This window comes from Populus trichocarpa, chromosome 14, assembly GCF_000002775.5.
Source record: "Populus trichocarpa isolate Nisqually-1 chromosome 14, P.trichocarpa_v4.1, whole genome shotgun sequence".
In the NCBI taxonomy this organism is placed as follows: Eukaryota; Viridiplantae; Streptophyta; class Magnoliopsida; order Malpighiales; family Salicaceae; genus Populus; species Populus trichocarpa.
In genome coordinates this window covers 13,688,537-13,707,128 of record NC_037298.2, presented here as the reverse complement: position 1 = coordinate 13,707,128, position 18,592 = coordinate 13,688,537, and the positions used below count along the sequence as shown (strand labels likewise).

At 32.6% G+C, this 18,592-nt stretch overlaps 1 protein-coding gene across 1 annotated transcript; it reads right to left on the bottom strand.

Annotated features, from left to right (window-relative positions):
- Positions 1 to 6,414: 6,414 nt before the first annotated feature.
- On the bottom strand, positions 6,415 to 13,286 carry LOC7469387 (uncharacterized). Its single transcript, XM_002320543.4, has 5 exons — positions 13,017 to 13,286; positions 12,813 to 12,929; positions 12,467 to 12,501; positions 7,114 to 7,214; positions 6,415 to 6,769 (listed from the first exon to the last, which is right to left on the bottom strand). Exons 1-5 carry the CDS (start codon positions 13,193 to 13,195, stop codon positions 6,683 to 6,685), a joined length of 519 nt encoding a protein of 172 aa, XP_002320579.3. The 5' UTR covers positions 13,196 to 13,286; the 3' UTR covers positions 6,415 to 6,682.
- Positions 13,287 to 18,592: the final 5,306 nt, after the last annotated feature.

The following is an 18,592-nucleotide window of genomic DNA, read 5'->3' as shown; positions in this document are numbered from 1 at the left end:
TTGAATGATGAGAGCCCTGTGGGAAAAGAAAATTTAATTTGAAGAGAAAAGTCCAAAATTGGATGTTTATGGACTTAATTGGATTTTATTGAAGGTTTAATTGAATTTATAGAGGGTTTGATTGCAAGAAAAGTTGATTTTTAAGTCAATTTGAGCTTTAATTGGAAGAAATTAAAGTTCTAGGGTCAAATTATAATTTTTAAGAGTTGATTTGGTCAAATCAGGAGCTTAATTGTATAAATATTAAAGTTTAATGGCCAATTAGGGACTTAATTGATGAAATCCAAAACCAATGACCAAATTGGAAAAGGCGCGTAAATATAGGGGCTGTAATTAACAAAATCAGGGGCCAAATTGAAAAAATTAGAAGTTTATTGATCAATTGAGGGTCCAATTGCATAAATCAGAGACCAGGGACTGAAGTGAAAAGCACAGCCAACTATAGGGGCGGAGACTGAAATTGGCAGGGATGCAATTGAATTAATTCTTAGAATCAAAATTACATTGTAAGGACTTAAAAGAACAAAGGATAAATTAAGGACTGATTTGGGAAACAAATGTTGGCGCCACCTTTAAATGAAACGGCGTGTTTTGTATAAAACGGCGTCGTTTCATGTTTTTTTTAAAAAAGAACAGTGTTGTTTTGAACGACAATGTTCCCCTTTCTCCTTCCCCTGGACGTGCAACAGGGGAAGGCAGTTTTTTCTTCTTTCTTCAATGAACCCTACACGCCACATGCCTGCCACCTCCCGAAACCCCACACACTCTCATGATGATACACCAAGGGAGTCGCGCCCTGCCAGCCACGCCCACAGCCCAGCCAACCCGGCGCTGTGGCAGGGCAGCCAACCCTGCTCCCCATGCGCTGCCATAGGGTGGCAATAGGGACGCCCCCGCTCCCTTTTGCCCTATAAATACCCCCCAACGCCAGCACGCGAAAAGGGGGGAAAAGGGGAGGAAAACAGAAAACAGAAAAGAAAAAGGAAGGAACCGAAGACAGGAGAGGAGAGAATAGACCAAAAAAGAGGGGAAAGAAAACCAGGAAAACATACCGAGAGGGACAGTGAGAAGTAAAGGAAAGGGGACCATGAGAGTTAAGGAAAAAACGACACTGACACAGGAAGCGTTCGGGTTTTGAAAAGCCATATCTAAACGGAACAAAAGGGAAAGGAAACGTAGCAGAAAAAGAGGAGGAAGAGGAGGAGAAGGGAAGAGCAGGAGCTTCTTTTTTTTTCTGCCACCTGAAACAGTAGCACCGTCGCTTGGGAGTCGTCGTCCGTGAGCCACGACACCGCCACCGGCCTCCCCCCGCAGCACCGCCAGCGAAGCAGTCAGTCGCCGTCCGTCAGCCGCGACACCGCCACCGCCTCCACTGCTCCAGGTACACTCTTCTGCCCCCCCTTTATCTCTTTTATTTGCCCGTTTTTCCTCCTACATGCAGAACATTCGTATTGCATGCAGGAGGATGGGAGGGGGGGAATTACAGGAGGATGGGAGGGGGGAAATAATTCCCCCCCCGGTTGGTTTTCCAGTGCTGGGCTAGGCCGCTTCTGGCCCAGTTCTGATGTGTTTGTGGGCCAGACTGATTCTGGCCCAGCCCTGCTGTCTGGGCCGGGTCTGGCCCAGACAAAGATAGGAGAGTTTGTTGGGCCTAGATCGGCCCAACCCTTTTGGGGTTGAGGCCGGCCCAGCCTAGCCCACCTAATATTATATATTATTTATTATAATGTTTTTATATTATTTATATATATAGATATATATATCCAAAAAAATTTAAAAATTTCTGAAAAATCCTAAAAAATATTGTTGATTTTCCTGCATATTTTTATCAAAATTGCTTAATATTGGTTTGTATTTTTATACCGTAAAGATATAAATCCAGTATTAAAACACCCGATTTTCATCAAGACATCCAAAAAAAATAAAAAAAAATGTGTGTTTTATTTTAATGCATACGGCCTTGTCTCTCCAAAATAACAAAAAAATTATTACATCATATTTTCATACAACAAAAGAAATTTAAAAAATATATGTATTAGCATGCACTTTGGCTTTAACAACAAGTTTGTTAAAACCACGAGAACTAGGCCAATATTTCAAAAATTCTAAAAAAATCTTTTTGTTTTTTTTAATATATGGGATTACGAATTTATACGTAAAACGTATTCCTGATGTTAAAATTATAGTTTTTTTTATAGACGTTAAAACGGTTAGAATTTTACCCGATAAGATAAGGACCTCCTTATTGAGGAGGACTTTTCTTGAACCCTAGACGGACCAATAGTTAAATAACACCTTAGCTTTTTATCAGACAATCAAACAATGCAGCTTACCTTAGGTAAGACGTATTTGGGGTGCTAATAATTTCTCTTTACGCAACCAGTCCTCGTACCCGATCTCTGAGACCAGTTAGGATTTCTAGTGACCAAAATACTAGGTGGCGACTCCCATTCTATTTTTCACTGATAAAAGACAAGAATTTCTTATCTCTCCATATTTGCCAGATAGATATTATACATTTCCTGATAAAGGGGAATATTCGCCGCGAAGCCGCACACGTGCGACATAGAGAAAGCCAAATCTAACCTCATTTGATTTTGGATTTTTGAACCCTTTTTAGGTGTTTTGGGTTAATGGATTGGTTTGTAGGTATTCTAATGATGTTTAATCAAGTGTTTTTGGGTTGAAATAGCTTAAAAATTAGGCTTTTTTTTTTTTTGCTAAAAACAATAATACCCTAATTTTCCAGCCATCACAATTGTGATTGGAATCTAAGCTCACGGACGGCACATCATTCGCATCAGCAGAGAACATGTCATCTATGTATTTTTTTTTTTCAAAAAAGTAGGAGCAGGCGACAGGTCTGGGCTCTTCCTTATATGGCCCAAGCGTGTTGGGTCATAGGACTGCGTACTCGAGCTTTTTTTTAAGCTTTTGTTAATTTTTTAATTTTATATTTAGATTAAAAAAATAAACAAAAAGATTATTGATCATTATTGAGTCCATAACCTAGATCTCAAGTTTAATGGGTTAAGCCACAACACCTCGGCTACAGTTTTTTTAATTGAAACTTTTTTTTTTAATATTTCTCTTTTTAAAATATTTTTATTTATTTATTTTTCAATTAATATCTCTCCTCTATGTTTTTTTTGTTGTACATTATTTAGCATTTTTTAAATAGATATTTTATATGTATTTAATTTTTGAAAGGATATTTTCGATTCATCTAATTTTTTTAATCTTTTAAATAGATAAACTTTATTTTTAAAAAATAAAAGATATTTATTTTTAGATAATATTTTTATTTTGTTTAGCCTTTCATAATATTTTTTTATTCAATCAATTTCTTGTGTATGTTTATTTCTATTATTGTTTGATTAAATAAGAAATTAAATTTAATAAACAAACTCAGTAAATATGACTAGGTAAATATCATATGTTGCAAGATCAAATATTTTAATTTATATTTGTCTCTTATTTTTTTAGTTTTGTTTTTAGTTGACTTTTTTCATTTATTGACATAGATAATTCTTGATTTTTTTAATTAGATTTGTGCATTAGATTTTTTTTATTTATAATTAGGATTTTTTTATGTAAAAAAAGGCATTGAAAAGCTTGCATGTCTATTTTTTTTTGAAAAAAATGTCCAGCTCACGAAGAAGCACAAATAAAATCACAAGTTGGGTGCCAAGCACATCCTTCACTGTGAAAGAGATAGTTTTTTTGGTTAATTTTCAATGAGGTTATTATAATTTTAAATAAACTTCAAATATTGGTCTTATGTTTGATTTTATGTGTCTGTTTTTGTTATTGTTTGAAAAATATTTTAAAAAATTTATTAAATCTAGTAGAGTTCATCATTAAGATCTTAAAATGACAGGTTAACTTTCAAGGCCTGAGTCGATCTAATATGTTGACATCCCAATATTAAAAAAAATACCATATTAAATTATTTTTTCTAATCCAAACCATGCTTTTTACCGGTCGTTAAAATAATCTTTGAATCTGCCAAGTCGACAAGGTTACATTAGGATAGCTTCCACATTGATTAATTTTAAATTTGGATTAGACAAGAAGTCGGGTTGAAAGATTTCAATGTTCACATGTTGGGTTAGATTTAATAATAATGTTAAATAATTCCTATGACGTAAATGTTTTTTTTATATTTTAAAAAATAATAATTTGAACTATAACATAGCGTTGTGTGTAATTTAACATTATTTAATTTGAGAAATATTACTTTGTATTTGTGAGTGTTAATTTGCGGATCATTAAAAAAAAAAAAAGGGTGTTAATACCTTAGGGCAAAATTAATCATTCTGGTGGTTATCCACCCATATGAGCGGGTATGAAAAGCATTTTTTTATATATATAAACAAATGAGAAAGGAAGCCGGGAAATTTAAACTCCATTATATATATATTGGTTTTTTCATCAAATTTATTTCTTAAGCAATTGATTTTTTATTTAATTATTTATATTTTCATATGCAATAGTTTATGATAAAATTCAATATTTATTTTTATATTAACTATTAAATGTGATATTGTAATCACAAATCACTATATTCCTTTTATCAATAGAAAAATTCTTTCATCGACCCAAACCCTGTTAAATATAAAGTAGGAACAAGGAAATTATTATCTAGACATGCTAAAAGATTAGTACTTAAATTGTTTTCTCCTTTTGATTTGGTACTTTTTTCTCAATCATTTTTTTTACAAATTGGTCCTTAGACTTTTTCTCTTTTAGTTTGATTTTTTGGGCCTAATTGTATTAAATAAAGTTTTCAATTCAATTAAAAATTAACTAATATATTAAAAAAAAAGTTGGGTTTTTCCCTACCTGCTTCACTATTCATGGATCCTTTTTTTTCCTTTTCCTTTTTTTAAATATATCATAAATTTTTTTCTTCCTCCTATCAGATGTTTTTTAATTTTATTTTTTAATATTTTATTGATTTTGAATTGATTGTCATAATTCGTTTTGGTTTACTTTTTATGAGATTATCATAGTTTTAAACAAAAATCTTGATATTTAGTTGATACTTAATTTTATAAGCGTCTATTTTTGTTATCATATCATTAAATAAAAAATAGTTTTTAAGAATAAAGATTTTAAACTCGGTGGAGTTCATGATCCAGATTACGTATTTGAAGAGTTAAGCCACCAAACCTAAGTCGATCCAATATATTGTTGTTTCAATATTAAAAAAAAAATGTAATCTTGAAATTTTTTTAAAGTCAAACCACACTCTTACTGATCATCTTGCTTGCCTTTAAACACATTAGGTTGATTGGGTCACATAAGAGCAACTCTCGGGTTAATTTCGAACCTAAGTTAGGTAAAGAGTCAAGTCAAAAGATTTCAAGGTTGACCTGCTGGGTCCGGTTTAATAACAATCTCAAATAGTTTCTTTGTTTTTAAGTTTCATCTTCCAATTCACATCTGGTTAATTTTGAATTGGTTTTCATAATTTTGTTTTGATTTGTTTTCTATGAAATTATCGCAATCTAAAACAATTGTCCCTATATTTGATTTATGCTCAATTTTAAGAGCGTCTATTTTTGTTATCATATTATTTAGTAAAAAATAGTTAAAAAAGTAGTGAAACCCAGTGAAGTTTATGATCTGGGTCACATGTATGATCTGGGTCACATGTTTAGTGAGTTAAGCTGAGAAACTCGAGTCAATCTAAATATGTAGATTTTTTTATTAAAAAAAATATCATCTTGAAATTTTTTTCAAGTTAAACCATACTTTTTACTGGTCATCCTGATTGAGTTTAGACTCGTCAAGTCAACAAGGTCATGTTAGATCAATTCTTGCTTGAGTTAATTTTAAACCCGAGCTACGTAAGGAGTCGGGTCAAGAGAATTTAAGATTGACTTGATAAGTTGAGTTTAACAAAAATATCAAATAATTTTTTATGGCCTAAACAATTTTCTTACTTTCAAAATATTTTTAATCTAACTTGCAGTGCAACGCAGGGCAAAAACTATGAAATTAATACATTGTCATCCAAACTATGAGGTTTCATGTTCTTACCAGATACATATTTCTAATATGAATGGAAAAAAAAAAAAAAGCAAAATTTAAAAATGAGTTAATTATTTATCATTTTATATTTGGAATGTAAACATCATGTATTTATTATGGTTGGATAGCTGTAGAAATGGGATAATTATCAAATAATAGGAAACCCATTCTTAATAATGATGAAATCTCCACTAAACAAATAACAAGAACAAGAACAAGAACAAAGTAATGGAGTTATTGCCCATTTCACAAGTATCGAAACCTAGACATTGAATCAAGGATAGGGTCTAACAACCTCTCACCCAAAATATCAAGATCATAGCGTAACATCCCACCAAGAAGGCTGATAATAAACAAATAAATAACAACCAGCAAGGAAATCAAAAGGAAAGGATGATATTAAAATGTCAGTACAGTCATTTGTAGCATGAGCCTCTCTTATCAGCACAAGAAATGCAGAATATTACACATCCTAACAAAAACCTTTCTCTAAATACATGTAAATTGACAATCTTATGCAAGTCGCTACTGGCTATGTAGCAAGTTAAGGTCTTTCCAGAGGCCTCGCGTGAAATAAAGGTTAAATCAGCCAAGTGATTATGGAGATTTGACTGGAAAAGGATGCAACTCAAGAATTTAGGCATTATGAAGAAACTCCATATGGGAGAAGTGCAGCAGCCACGGGCCTCCCTTCCTCATTCAGTATGTTGTAGGTTGATGCAGCATTCCTCTGCAACAAAATAAAGCTAAGGTATCATAAACATTGTAGTGGAAGTCAGCAACATTTCATCAAGTTTAAAATGCGGGAGGAATACATTTGACATCTGTCATCAGTTTTTCTGGGAAGGTTATCAGGTTTTTCCTTTCCAAACAGAACATTTACTGCTATTTAATCATCCAGAGATTACAAGAAGGCAATTTACAACTTGGAAAATTCCATAAACAATTACAAAATTCATATGGATCAAACAAACTTGGTATGTAAGTTTGTCATTGTTTAAACTCATTGCTAGTCATTTCAAAATTTTGGTTTACTTTTTCTCATACATAGAAAAAGCTATATAAAAAAAATACCGAGTCAACAGCTTCCAATTTCATGCCAGTAGACCGAATGAAGCGCCTAAGTTCAGGATCTACTGGTTGAGTGTATCTTCCACAACCAATAATCAAAATCTCTGAAACAAAAATTCACAGGTGAATCGGCTAACAAAGGGAGTCAGGAGTCAAAACAACATTTATAATGCAACCAGCAGAGTCACAGTAAGATATCACAATTTTCCACACCTACTTGAGAGAGCATTTCATATCTTTGGATGATAAATCTTGAAAAGAACTCTCAGTGATCCAATTATTATATGTTTGTTAACAATCAAGTATAGTTGGAAAAGTAAAATCCAAAAATTCACAAACACTAAGTGAAACTTCTAGTTAAAATATTCCCCAATTATTTCACACTGCTAGTATCACAGGTAGTCATTTTATGAATCAAGTCATAGAAATACTAGTTAAGGAACTTCTATTATCTAGTTACCAGTCCAACATGGCATTCCCATTCAACATGACCACGCTACATCCTAAGTTCCTGAATTCACACTTGGAATAAGTCTGCCCCTTATGTTCTCTGTTGCACTCTAAGTGGTAAATGCTGCATTATATTTATCAACATTCCATGTATATTGGTTTGACTGTGCACTTTTCAAAAACCATTTTCTAGGAAACAAGGGCGAAACCGTAGAATAGCTTAAGAACATGTTTTTAAAAGGAAACAGAGATCAAGCTGGGCACATCATGGTGCGAGGAGCAAGTAAATAACACCACAGGAAAGCAACAAAGAAATCTCCTTTGCTATGCCTTGTCAAACAATAAACTCATGCACAAGTGCATGGTGGATATAGCAGGAATTTCATCCATAAGTATGGTGCAACGCATGGATCCTTCTAGTATTATTAATCTCAGAAACATACCATTCAGGTGAGACATGTTGTCACTACACATTTTGACTAGATGTCACTAATAAAAGTCTTCTAGCCAGTTTGCCCAGTCTCCAAAAATACATTTGTTAGCATGAAAGGGGTAAATTAAACACAATTCATAAATGGGACCCTCCCACATCCAACATCCAATTAAGCACAATTCATATATATTTTTCACTGGTCATCTCTTTTTCATCATTACTCTATCAATTGTAACACGACAAATTTTTCACACAAATTTTCGCTCATTGTACGGTAATCTAGTCCCCCTAGACTCTACCCATACTCACCGATTCAGTCATGTTTGCCTGTGACTAGGTGTTTCCTTCACTAAAAAAGGATTTCCCCATTCTTACTTGTTGTAAACAAGCGAAATATACATAAGCAAATGAGTAGAACAATGCAAAACAATTATAGGAAAAATCACAATCTTTATTAAACCCTTGACAAAGAAATTACACAAGCCCCTTGTGTGTGCTCTATGCACATAACTTACTTCTTATATAGCATTTTACAGTCTATTTAAAGAACAAAATATGCAAGTTACAAATGAAAACTGTCTCGCTAATTTCCAACAAGCTTTTTAATAGATAATTACAAGTTTAAGCTAATTTTATTCCAACAATTAACTACCGATAACTGTTGCAACTTCCCTAGTTTGCCTCCCACAAACCATTAGGCCAATCTATCGACACCCATGTTGCTATAATTATCATGTTTCTACTTGTCTTGGACAATCTATCATCCAAGTCAGAATTCGTGCAAGGCATTAATCCAATGCTCGCACAAACTGTTGTATGTTGCCTGCTAATTTTGTCATTGTCCATACAAGCTATCAATACCCATGGCGTCCTTTGTTACAATGTTTTTGTTGGCATGCCCTTGCAACTAGGCCTCTAACAAACCTCCTCTACTAGAAGAGTCTGACACCCTCATCGGGGTATAGAAGCGAAGTACTTCTATACTTTGTCTTCAAATTACCATAAATTTGTGTCCTCCCACAAAACTTCTTGGTTCTTCTCCCACTTCACCAAGAATTTGGTTCGCCAATTTTTCTTATGCATGACCAAGAATGCGGTGATTCAGAATTGTGACAATCCTATTGTCAAACTCCTTCTAAATTATTGGAGGTGTCCGCTGGACTTGCTTCTCACTAGATTTTCATGGAATGATTTTAAATAGTTCACGTGGAATATATGATAAAGTTTTAGCCACTCCAATAACTTTAACCTAAACGCAACCCTCTATCCCTATTCTGCCCAATGATTTTCTTCCAAATCTGCAGAGTTAACTTGAACAACACCTTGCCACCTTTGTCAAACTCCAGGGTCTCCTCTTCAGGCCTACGTACTTATGCATCCTCTTGCTCACTTTACGCAAGTTATCATCAACCTATTCAAACAGCTCAAGCCTCTCCTTAGCAAACTTGCATGTAGTTGGACTTTTCACACCAAATCTCTGTATCGTTATCTCCACAAGAGTTTGGGGTTGTGCTCCCAACACCAACTCGAATGGACTTGCTTCTGTTGCTAAAGATTTGTGGAGGTTGTAGCATAACTAAGCACTATCCAACCACTCTAACTGGTTTCGTTACATTGTCGTCACATATGTCTCATGCACTCCTCCAACAAAGCTTTCACCTCTTCATTTGCCCATTTTTAGCCTAGTTCCACAAGTTAAACGTGTTGTCCAAAATTTGCTCGTGAATCAAACATCACAATCGTTGACAATGTCCAATGAAATTCTGAAATATTTCACCACATTTTGGTAGAACCCCACAACTACCTTAGCCTAGCATAGTGTCGTAGTGACAATGAATTTTGCATACTTAGTGAACATGTCCACGACCATCATTACAATATTCATTCCATCATCTTTCGAAAACCCCACAACAAAATTTATCAAGACTGATACCTAAGGTCTTGCTGGAATTGGCATAGGCTGAAACAAGCCACTTCTTTTTGCCGCAACACTGTCCTGCTGGCACATAAGACATGTCTTGCTTACAACTCTATGACTTCTTCCATCTTCAGCCAATGATATGTTTGGGACAAGAGAACCAACATTTTTCTTGTCCTAGATAGCCTACTTATTATGGGTCATGAGTCTCTGACATGAAGTGCTTTCTCAGCTTCCAACTCAGAACATATATCTAACCCCTTTTTGCATTAAAAAGGCCATTCTCCAACCAACATTGTCATATTGTCCCTTCTCCTATGAGGTCGATTAGCTTCATATAGGTTATGTCTTCCTTGGTTGCCTAGTGTAGTCTCTCCACCCTATCAGACTCCAACTGCATAATAGCAAACAAAGTAGCAAACACATCTCGCCTGCTTAGAGCATCCACAACCTGTCAAAAGAATTAGCTGTCTTTTTAAAGACATTTGACAATTACCTTCTATATTTGTAAATATCTTATTCTTTCCTTTTTTAGGAAATACTAGTTGTAGGTTAGTTGTTAGGAAAATATATATATGGCAGGTGAATTATTTTATAGGAGCTAAAATTTAGCTTGTAATCATATTCAAGATAAATAACGATTCTCCATAAAGGGAACATAACTTTTCATGCTCAAAATTTTCTAAGTTTGTCATGGTATCAGAGACTTTCTCAGCACAACCCTAGTTTTGCCTTTGTTTGTCTTATGTGTCTCTTGTTCTTAAGTCCATCTTAGTACTAGAGCAATCCCTTATTCTCAATTATTCTAGATCAAACAATCTAAGCATCATGACATCGAGGGCTGGTGTCAAGATACGACGAGCCTTTTGAAGTCATGGAAAAGGTGGGAGCAGTGGTGTATAGGCTAAAGTTACCAGAACGGCTGAAACTTCATCTTATATTCCACATTTCTACTTGAAATCATTCCATGAAAATCCAAAGAGAAGTAAGTCACAATATGCACCTCCTATGATTCAGAAGTAGTTTGACAATGGGAATGTCAAAGTCCTAGACCACCGTAGACTTGACCAACATAAAAAAATCAACGAATGGAGCTCTTGGTGAAGTGGGGTGAACACAAATTTATAATAGTTTAAAGACAAAGTATAGGAGTACCTTGCATCTATATTCTGACGAGGGCTTCGGGTTTTTCTAGAAATGGAGGTTTGTTAGAGATCTAGTTGCAAAGTCACACCAATGAAAACACTGCCTAAAAGATGCCATATGCATTGGCAACCCACATGGACAATGGAAAAATCGATAGGTATCGTAAAACAGTATGTGCGAGCATTAGGTTCATACATTGCGTGAATTTTGACTTGGATGATGGATTGTCCAACACAAGCAGAAACACAACAATTCTGGCAACATGGGCTTTGGAAAATTGGCCTAATGGTTTGTGAAAGGCAAAACAATGAAGTTGCAGCAGTTATCGACAATTATTTATTGGGATAAAACTAGCCAAAACTTGTAGTTATATATTCAAAAGTTTACTAGAAATTGGCGAGGCAGTTTCCCCATTTGTAACTTGCTTATTTTGTTCTTTAAATAAACTATAAAATGTTATATAGCATGCAAGTTAAGTGCATAGCACACACAAGGCTTGCGTAATTCTTTTGTTAAGAGTATAATAAAAAATGATACTTTTTCTATAATTTTTGTGCATTGTTTTGTTCATTTGCTTATGTATATTCCACTTGTTTACAACAAGAGTGAGGAAATCCTCTTCGGGTGAGTGAAACACTTAGTTGTAGGCAAACACAAGCGAATTAGTGAGAAAAAGGTTTGAGTATAAGGGGGTTAGATTTTCACACAATGGGCTAAAATTTGTGTGAAAATTTTGTCTTTATGACAATTAGTATGGATTAATGTGTGCTATTTACAGCTTAAGTTGTACCCTTTTTTGGCAATCCCTTGCAAAGTGTTTTCCATTGCAAATAAAGCAACCTGAATTTGGCTATGAACCCTTTGCCTTTCGCCTTTGCTTTTGATTGTCCATTGTAAGTAGCATGCTTGGATTCATCCCCACAAAATGTCTTCTTCTTTTATGTCTCCTCCTCTTTGGATTTCGATGAAACTTCAACTTTCCCCTCGCTGGTCTCTGCACTAAAATTCACTAGTCCTTCCCCTCATTGGTCTCTAATTAAAATCCACCAATCCTTTAGCATCTATGATTACAAAAGACATGTTTGAAACTTTCTACCTCCTCAACTCTAATTGTGCCCACAGTTGGAGTCCCGACAAAAAATTGTCCACCAAGCCAACTTGGGATCAAACATTCAATATGAATTTAATGTTTTATGTGAACAAACAATAAAAATACTAAAAAGCACGAGAGCATGCAACAGTAGAAAAATGAGCATGAGTTGTGTTCCAGATGATTTTCTCTAATCACATTATTTGCGATTTTAAGCAGCATGCAATGAGCCAAGGAATAAATCAAGTAAAAGTGCAAAAAAAAACACTCCTATAGAATCGCATTTATATAATGGTATTGAAGTCTCCCACTCTCTCACCTGGTATAGGCCGCACAATTTGAAAGATGGATAAACTGCAAAATGGCCACAACAATGACGAAATGTCACAAAAAGGAGCAAATAAAAAGCCTAACATTTGAATTTTCATTGCGAATATGCACGAGTTATCAGTTTACCAAGAAAAAATAAATGGTTTTGAACATTATAAAACAGCAACTAAAATCAGTTTGGGCTAACTAAACTTAATAATCTTTATCAATGCCCCTTATATGTGAACAAAAAAGTACCCTCAGCACTGATTGATGGGATGGCTTAATAAAACAAAGATAAAAAAGAAACCCAGAAAGGGGAGAAAAAAAAAGGAAGGGAAGAGAAGAGACGAGACCTGTCAGGAGTAATCTGAGAGAAGGAACTGGGTGCCCAAGAGGTGAGCAGGTTGCCCACACAAAGCAAGCTACCTTCATACTCCACCCCATTCACTCTGAATCCCGTATCAGTATACCTTTCAAAAAAAAAAAAAAGGATTTTGATTATTTGAATAAATTATAAAATTGATTTACTAAAATATAAAGGAAATCATTAATAATACCCTTGAAAACGGAGTTGGTCTTCAGGGACGTTGTCGATGAGATTGATCTGATCGTAGAGAGAGAAAGCGCGTCTCAGCGATGGCAACTGCTTTATTCTTGGCTTTGGGCATTCCTTTCGGAGACTTTGTATCAGCTTTGGAAGTGTTGTAGTCATCGCTCTCTGTCTCACTCCTCCCATCTTCACTTTCTTTCCTTCAACAATGGCTGGCTTTGGCTTGAGAAGGGTCCTTTTTTCCCTTCTTCTTTAACTCGGTACCAGCCGACATGTCAACTTAGCGAACCATTTCTGCTAGGGGTGGATCAACGACATGCCGCTCCTTTCCTCGCTTGAAATAACATTTGGTTTGACCCACATCCAAAGGTTCTAGTGGCAGCAGAGAGGTTTTTATTTATGCAATTGAGTCCTTGTGACAGATACTTCATTCATTAACAAAACCACCTTGCCTGAAAATTGGAGGGGGAAACCTCAACTTAGTCCAAACCTATATACTCACTTTCAATTGCATCCAAATCTGTAAATTTTAATAATTAAACCCAAAACATTTTCTACTTTTCTCAATTGAATCATCTAATTTCTATGTTTTATGTACAAGAGAGAATTTGATGAAAAGGTTGATGAATAGTTGAACACTTATATTTTCATTCTAACATGCATATTTATGCATTGAAATGAAAATTTAAATTTGGCAAAAATGTTGAATAACTTTACTTGATTAAGACTTTTTTGAAATATTTAGAATGAAATTGATAAAATTTTAGGTCTATGATCTAATTGATGAGATTAAATCGAGGTTTCCCATATTAAAATTATACTAGTTTAAGCATCTTTTTGAATGTCTAAGAATCATTAGTGTTCAATATTCAAAATCAATCAATATTTCCTTTACTAGAATTAACATGACAATTGCATGGAGAAAATAATTAATTATAAACTAAAAGCCAATGGGTTTTTATTATAGTAATTCATAGTATTTTTGTTTTTGTCCTTTATTTTTTTTCAATTACATCCTTTTGTGATTAATTTAATGACCAATATCTTATAATGTATAATAAAAAGACAAAATTAAAATTAAAAGAACCAAACTGCAAAACAATGAGAAACTATGTATCCAATCTTAAATTCACATGAAAAAGCTCTTTGTAGTCCACCTATTTTTCATGTTCTTCCTTTACAATCCTTATAGTTTTTTTATCTAAATTTTCATTTTATTTATTTTTGAGCCTATAGGTTTGAGGGTAAAGAAAGAAAGTTGTTAAAAAATAGCGAAAGAAAGAGAAAATCATCGGTTCTCACATTGCAGCAACAAAAATATCATTCTTAATTTCAACTGGTTCCATTTTACGAGGTAGATTTCATTGAAGTGTTTTTTACCCTTCATCGTACTAGAAAAAACATATTGAAATTAAGACATAATTTTTTTTTCTAGTTTGTTTTTGGATAAATTGGAGACGTTTTGAGATGAGGGATTGATTTATTGATATTATAAGGATGTTTATTAGGTGAAAATAAGTTTTTGGGGTCCAAAACTCGAACCTCGATTTTTCAATTACTAGAAGTTACCGAGAAATATTTCAAACAACCTATTGTCCACTAAAAAAATAATAAAGTGGATGATGTGTTATTCGTTCCATAAAAAAAAATCAACCCAAGCATGTGTAGGCTTTTAGGTAGCTGGCTAGGCACACAAGCTTAACCTACTAGGTCTATTAGCATCTAACCTCTTTTGTTCTTTGTTTTTGAAATTTTATATATATAATTTGAATTGATTTTTATTTTATTTTAAATTAATAATATTTCTCTTTAATTTTTAAATGTTTAGTCAACCTTTTTTAAATAGCGATTATATTTTTTTTTAATTATTTTGTATTTTTATAATGTTTTAAATAGATTATTGTAATTGATCTTTAAGTTGTTTTCTTTTATATTTGATATAAATAAATTGTATTTGCATAATTTATTTATAAAAATAAAAATAATTTATTCTTGGTAAGAACAAATAATCTCCAAGATAAAAAAAATAAAAACATATAAATTAAAATAAAACACCAAGTTAAATATTTGCATACTTATCTATTTTTTGTTTTAAGAATAAAGATTAGCCTTTTTTAATTTAATAGTTTATATATTTTTAAATTTATTTCATTAAGGGTAACTAGCATCATTACATTTCTCAATTAAAAAAAATCATGATGCAATAATACGCATCAACAACATTGGCACTTTCTTCTACAGTGTTAAAAATTAACTTAAAATCCTACCTGTAGTATAATGTGAATACTTTTTAACATTTATTGGCGTATGTGATTCTCAATTTATTTTATTAAATATATACATTAAATTTTCAATTCATAATTTTTTTTATTGATGTCACAAAAACGTGATGACAACACATGCATATTTATTTTTATATATTAACAAAAGCTTTTGATCTGACCTGTGGTGAAGAATGAATCAATTGACTAGGGCATTCTATTTCCATTTAGGCACCTCTTCATTAATTTTTTTTTATTGACAACCCAAGTACTATTAAACATGAAGATTTGTCATTTAAATTTATATCTAATCTTTTGAATTTCATTCAATTTGTTGTTTCAAAATTACAATTGCAAACTGGCATGTCCATATTCTAAATATACATTTTTTAACATGATAATACTTTTTCAACCAACCCATCAATTAATCCTAAAACCAGAGATCAACAAAATCTATCAATCTCATATCACCTAAGCTACTATCATTCAGGCTATGTCTTACTATACATATTTACAACCATATCATCTAATATATATTAAGCAAAAACCTATTATATCAATCATCACCCACCATCCCCCCACAAGAAAAAAAGAATAAGAAAAAACAAAACCCTCTATATTAAAGAAGGGAAAAATCAAGTCAAAAAAATATTGGCGTAACCTTCGGGTTTGCTTTCCTCCTTATTGAACTAATACAAAACCCATAACTTAGAAACTTGCATATGTAAAAGCAGGCAAAAAAAGGAAATGGTGTAGCAGAAACATATGTTATAATTGTCTGTTTGGGAACGCGATGCAAATCGCATTCCCTCAAATTTTGAAAAAAAAAATTTGCTAATTTTTTTTTTATTTTCAGTTCGTTTTGATGTGCTGATTTCAAAAATAATTTTTTAAAAAATAAAAAATATTATTTTGATGCATTTTTAAGCAAAAAACACTTTGAATTGCAACCGCTACCACAATCTCAAACGGGCCTTAAATGTGCATGATTGCTTGCCAATTACAAGACGTGTGTTCCTGTCCCTATGCTTAAGGTTTTTGTTGTTTTGTGTTATGGCCTCCAACTCAATGATCCTATCTAAATTGTATTCTAACAGATATTGTTGGTTATCAAGGATATGGTGAAGAAGAAACCCATACATGAATATAGAAAGGTACAAAAAGTTAGTATGAAGTATCCTCCTTACATTCTATGTACTTCAATCTTGATAGAAAGAAAATAATAAGGCATTAATTGCTAGAGTAAGACATGTTGATTTGAGACAAAACTATCTAGATGTCATGCCTGCTGCATAAATATTCAAATGTTGATTTGAATCCCCAGACAACATCTAGATATGCTAAAATAAAACATTAATTCACATCACATTGGTACAATAAAAAGTTAGTCCTCGGTAACCAGACTCATTTCATAAAGCTTATTCAACAATGTTGTAAGGCAACATATGCCAAAGAAAAAAATCTCAGAAAAACTCATCAAGCATCCTAAGTTGACAACTTTAAAATCACATAAACACAATTGATTCTATTAAAATATATAATCTTAAAGTTCTTATTTATAAATAAAACAACTATACATGATTAATAAGGTAAAAAATATAAATCTGAAACCATAAAATAATCCATGTAACATAAACCACATGTAGAGTGGTCCAAGGACAGCTCTGTTAATGCAAGCAACTCTTTTTGCATGTGATTAGACATGTAGAATAACCAATTTAATACTACAATTTATGTTTAAAGCAAACCATATAACTAGAAAAAGGTTACAACATATCTAGGTGCAAATCATGTAATGATACTTAATCTTTATGCTTAATGAAAACCATAAAACCTAAAGTTACAACCTATCTAAGTATTCCATAAAGTTCACAAATATGCATTATTATATGAGATACAATTACTATAGAAACACAAATCTGATTATAAGATGAATTTAATAGTCAATTAACTGAATAACTATCAATATGTTATTGATATTGTATAAGAATTTGCTCATTGGATAAAACTTCAAGTTAAAAGGTTTGAAAAATGAAAAACAATGTCATTAATGATTTAAGTAAAAAAAAATGCATGACAATTGCAAACATTAGGGAATCTTTTATAGAAAAACAAATGAAAAAATTGAAAAGAATGGAAAAGTCTTTTCATTTAGGACTAGAACTTACAATTATAGGCCACAAGCCTTTATAAAACTAGATACATGCAGTTTCTTATAGATACTATAATAGTCCTTTAACCAACAACAACAACAAGAGAGTATTTTGAACCTAAAGATGTCATAAAAGATAAAATAAAAAGAAAAAGAAAAAGAGAAGAAAAGCAAAGTAGATGTCATTGAAGAGTTTGAGACCATCAATCATATGCCTAAGGTCCAACCTTCCCTTAAAAAATCATCACTTTCAACATTCCTAATTGCCAGTACTTGCTAAAAGTTGGTATAAGTAGTGATAAGTTATAAGGTATGAAACACAAAGACAAATGTAAAGGAAAATTAAACATTATGGAAAAACAATCAGAGACCACTTTCATATGTGGTATTATACTAAAATTGATGACAAAATACTTTTATGGAAAAGTACTTTAAATCATGGGGCATACATGTTATTCTAGGATTAAGACAACAATAACACTTAAAAGGAGAGCGTGAATTAGGTGTTTCACTAATAATAACAAATATTACAATTAATTCAATTAAATACAATTAACCAAAAATATAATTAAAGTGTTTAGAGTAAAGAGTATAGGGATAGACATTGCAAACTCGATTTTTAACGACGTTTGACAAGCTTACATCCACACCTCAAGTACCAAACCAATCTTGAGTATTGTATTCTTTACTAATCCAAGCTAAAGATTACAATGTCCTTAATAAATCCTTACCAAGCCCTTTTTCTCCACTTAAAGAAATACCCTCTTCAAGATTTTTAATCTTGATAATGTACCTCACCAATGACCAAGAGTTTTTCACTTAAACTCTTAAAGGATTACAATTGTTTGAAATGTAACAACACTATCTCAAAAAGTAGATACCATAATTGAAGCTTATATCTCTATATCTTACTCAATAACACGTAGAATGTATGAAGGTGTTTAAGTATAGTAAATGTGAGAATTTATACTCTTGAGATTGATGATTTGAAGTTGTTTTTGCTCTTAAAATAGCTTTTATATAATATATATATTCAAATTTTTTACTTAATTCTTCAATTAGATTAATTGTATATATGTTTCTAGTAAAAACTAGTTATTTTATAGCTATTACTATTCCTTTGACAGGTAAAAGGTCGACCAGTTCAAATTGGTCAAGTCAATCAGTCAA

What these genes read in the sequence shown, in the direction of transcription:
- LOC7469387 (XM_002320543.4), bottom strand. Translation starts at nt 13,195, where the DNA reads ATGGGAGGAGTGAGACAGAGAGCGATGACTACAACACTTCCAAAGCTG. An exon ending in GACCAACTCCGTTTTCAAGG is followed by an intron (nt 12,930 to 13,016) that starts GTATTATTAATG and finishes TTTTTTTGAAAG; the next exon opens with GTATACTGATACGGGATTCA. An exon ending in AATTGGAAGCTGTTGACTCG is followed by an intron (nt 6,770 to 7,113) that starts GTATTTTTTTTA and finishes ATTTTGTTGCAG; the next exon opens with AGGAATGCTGCATCAACCTA.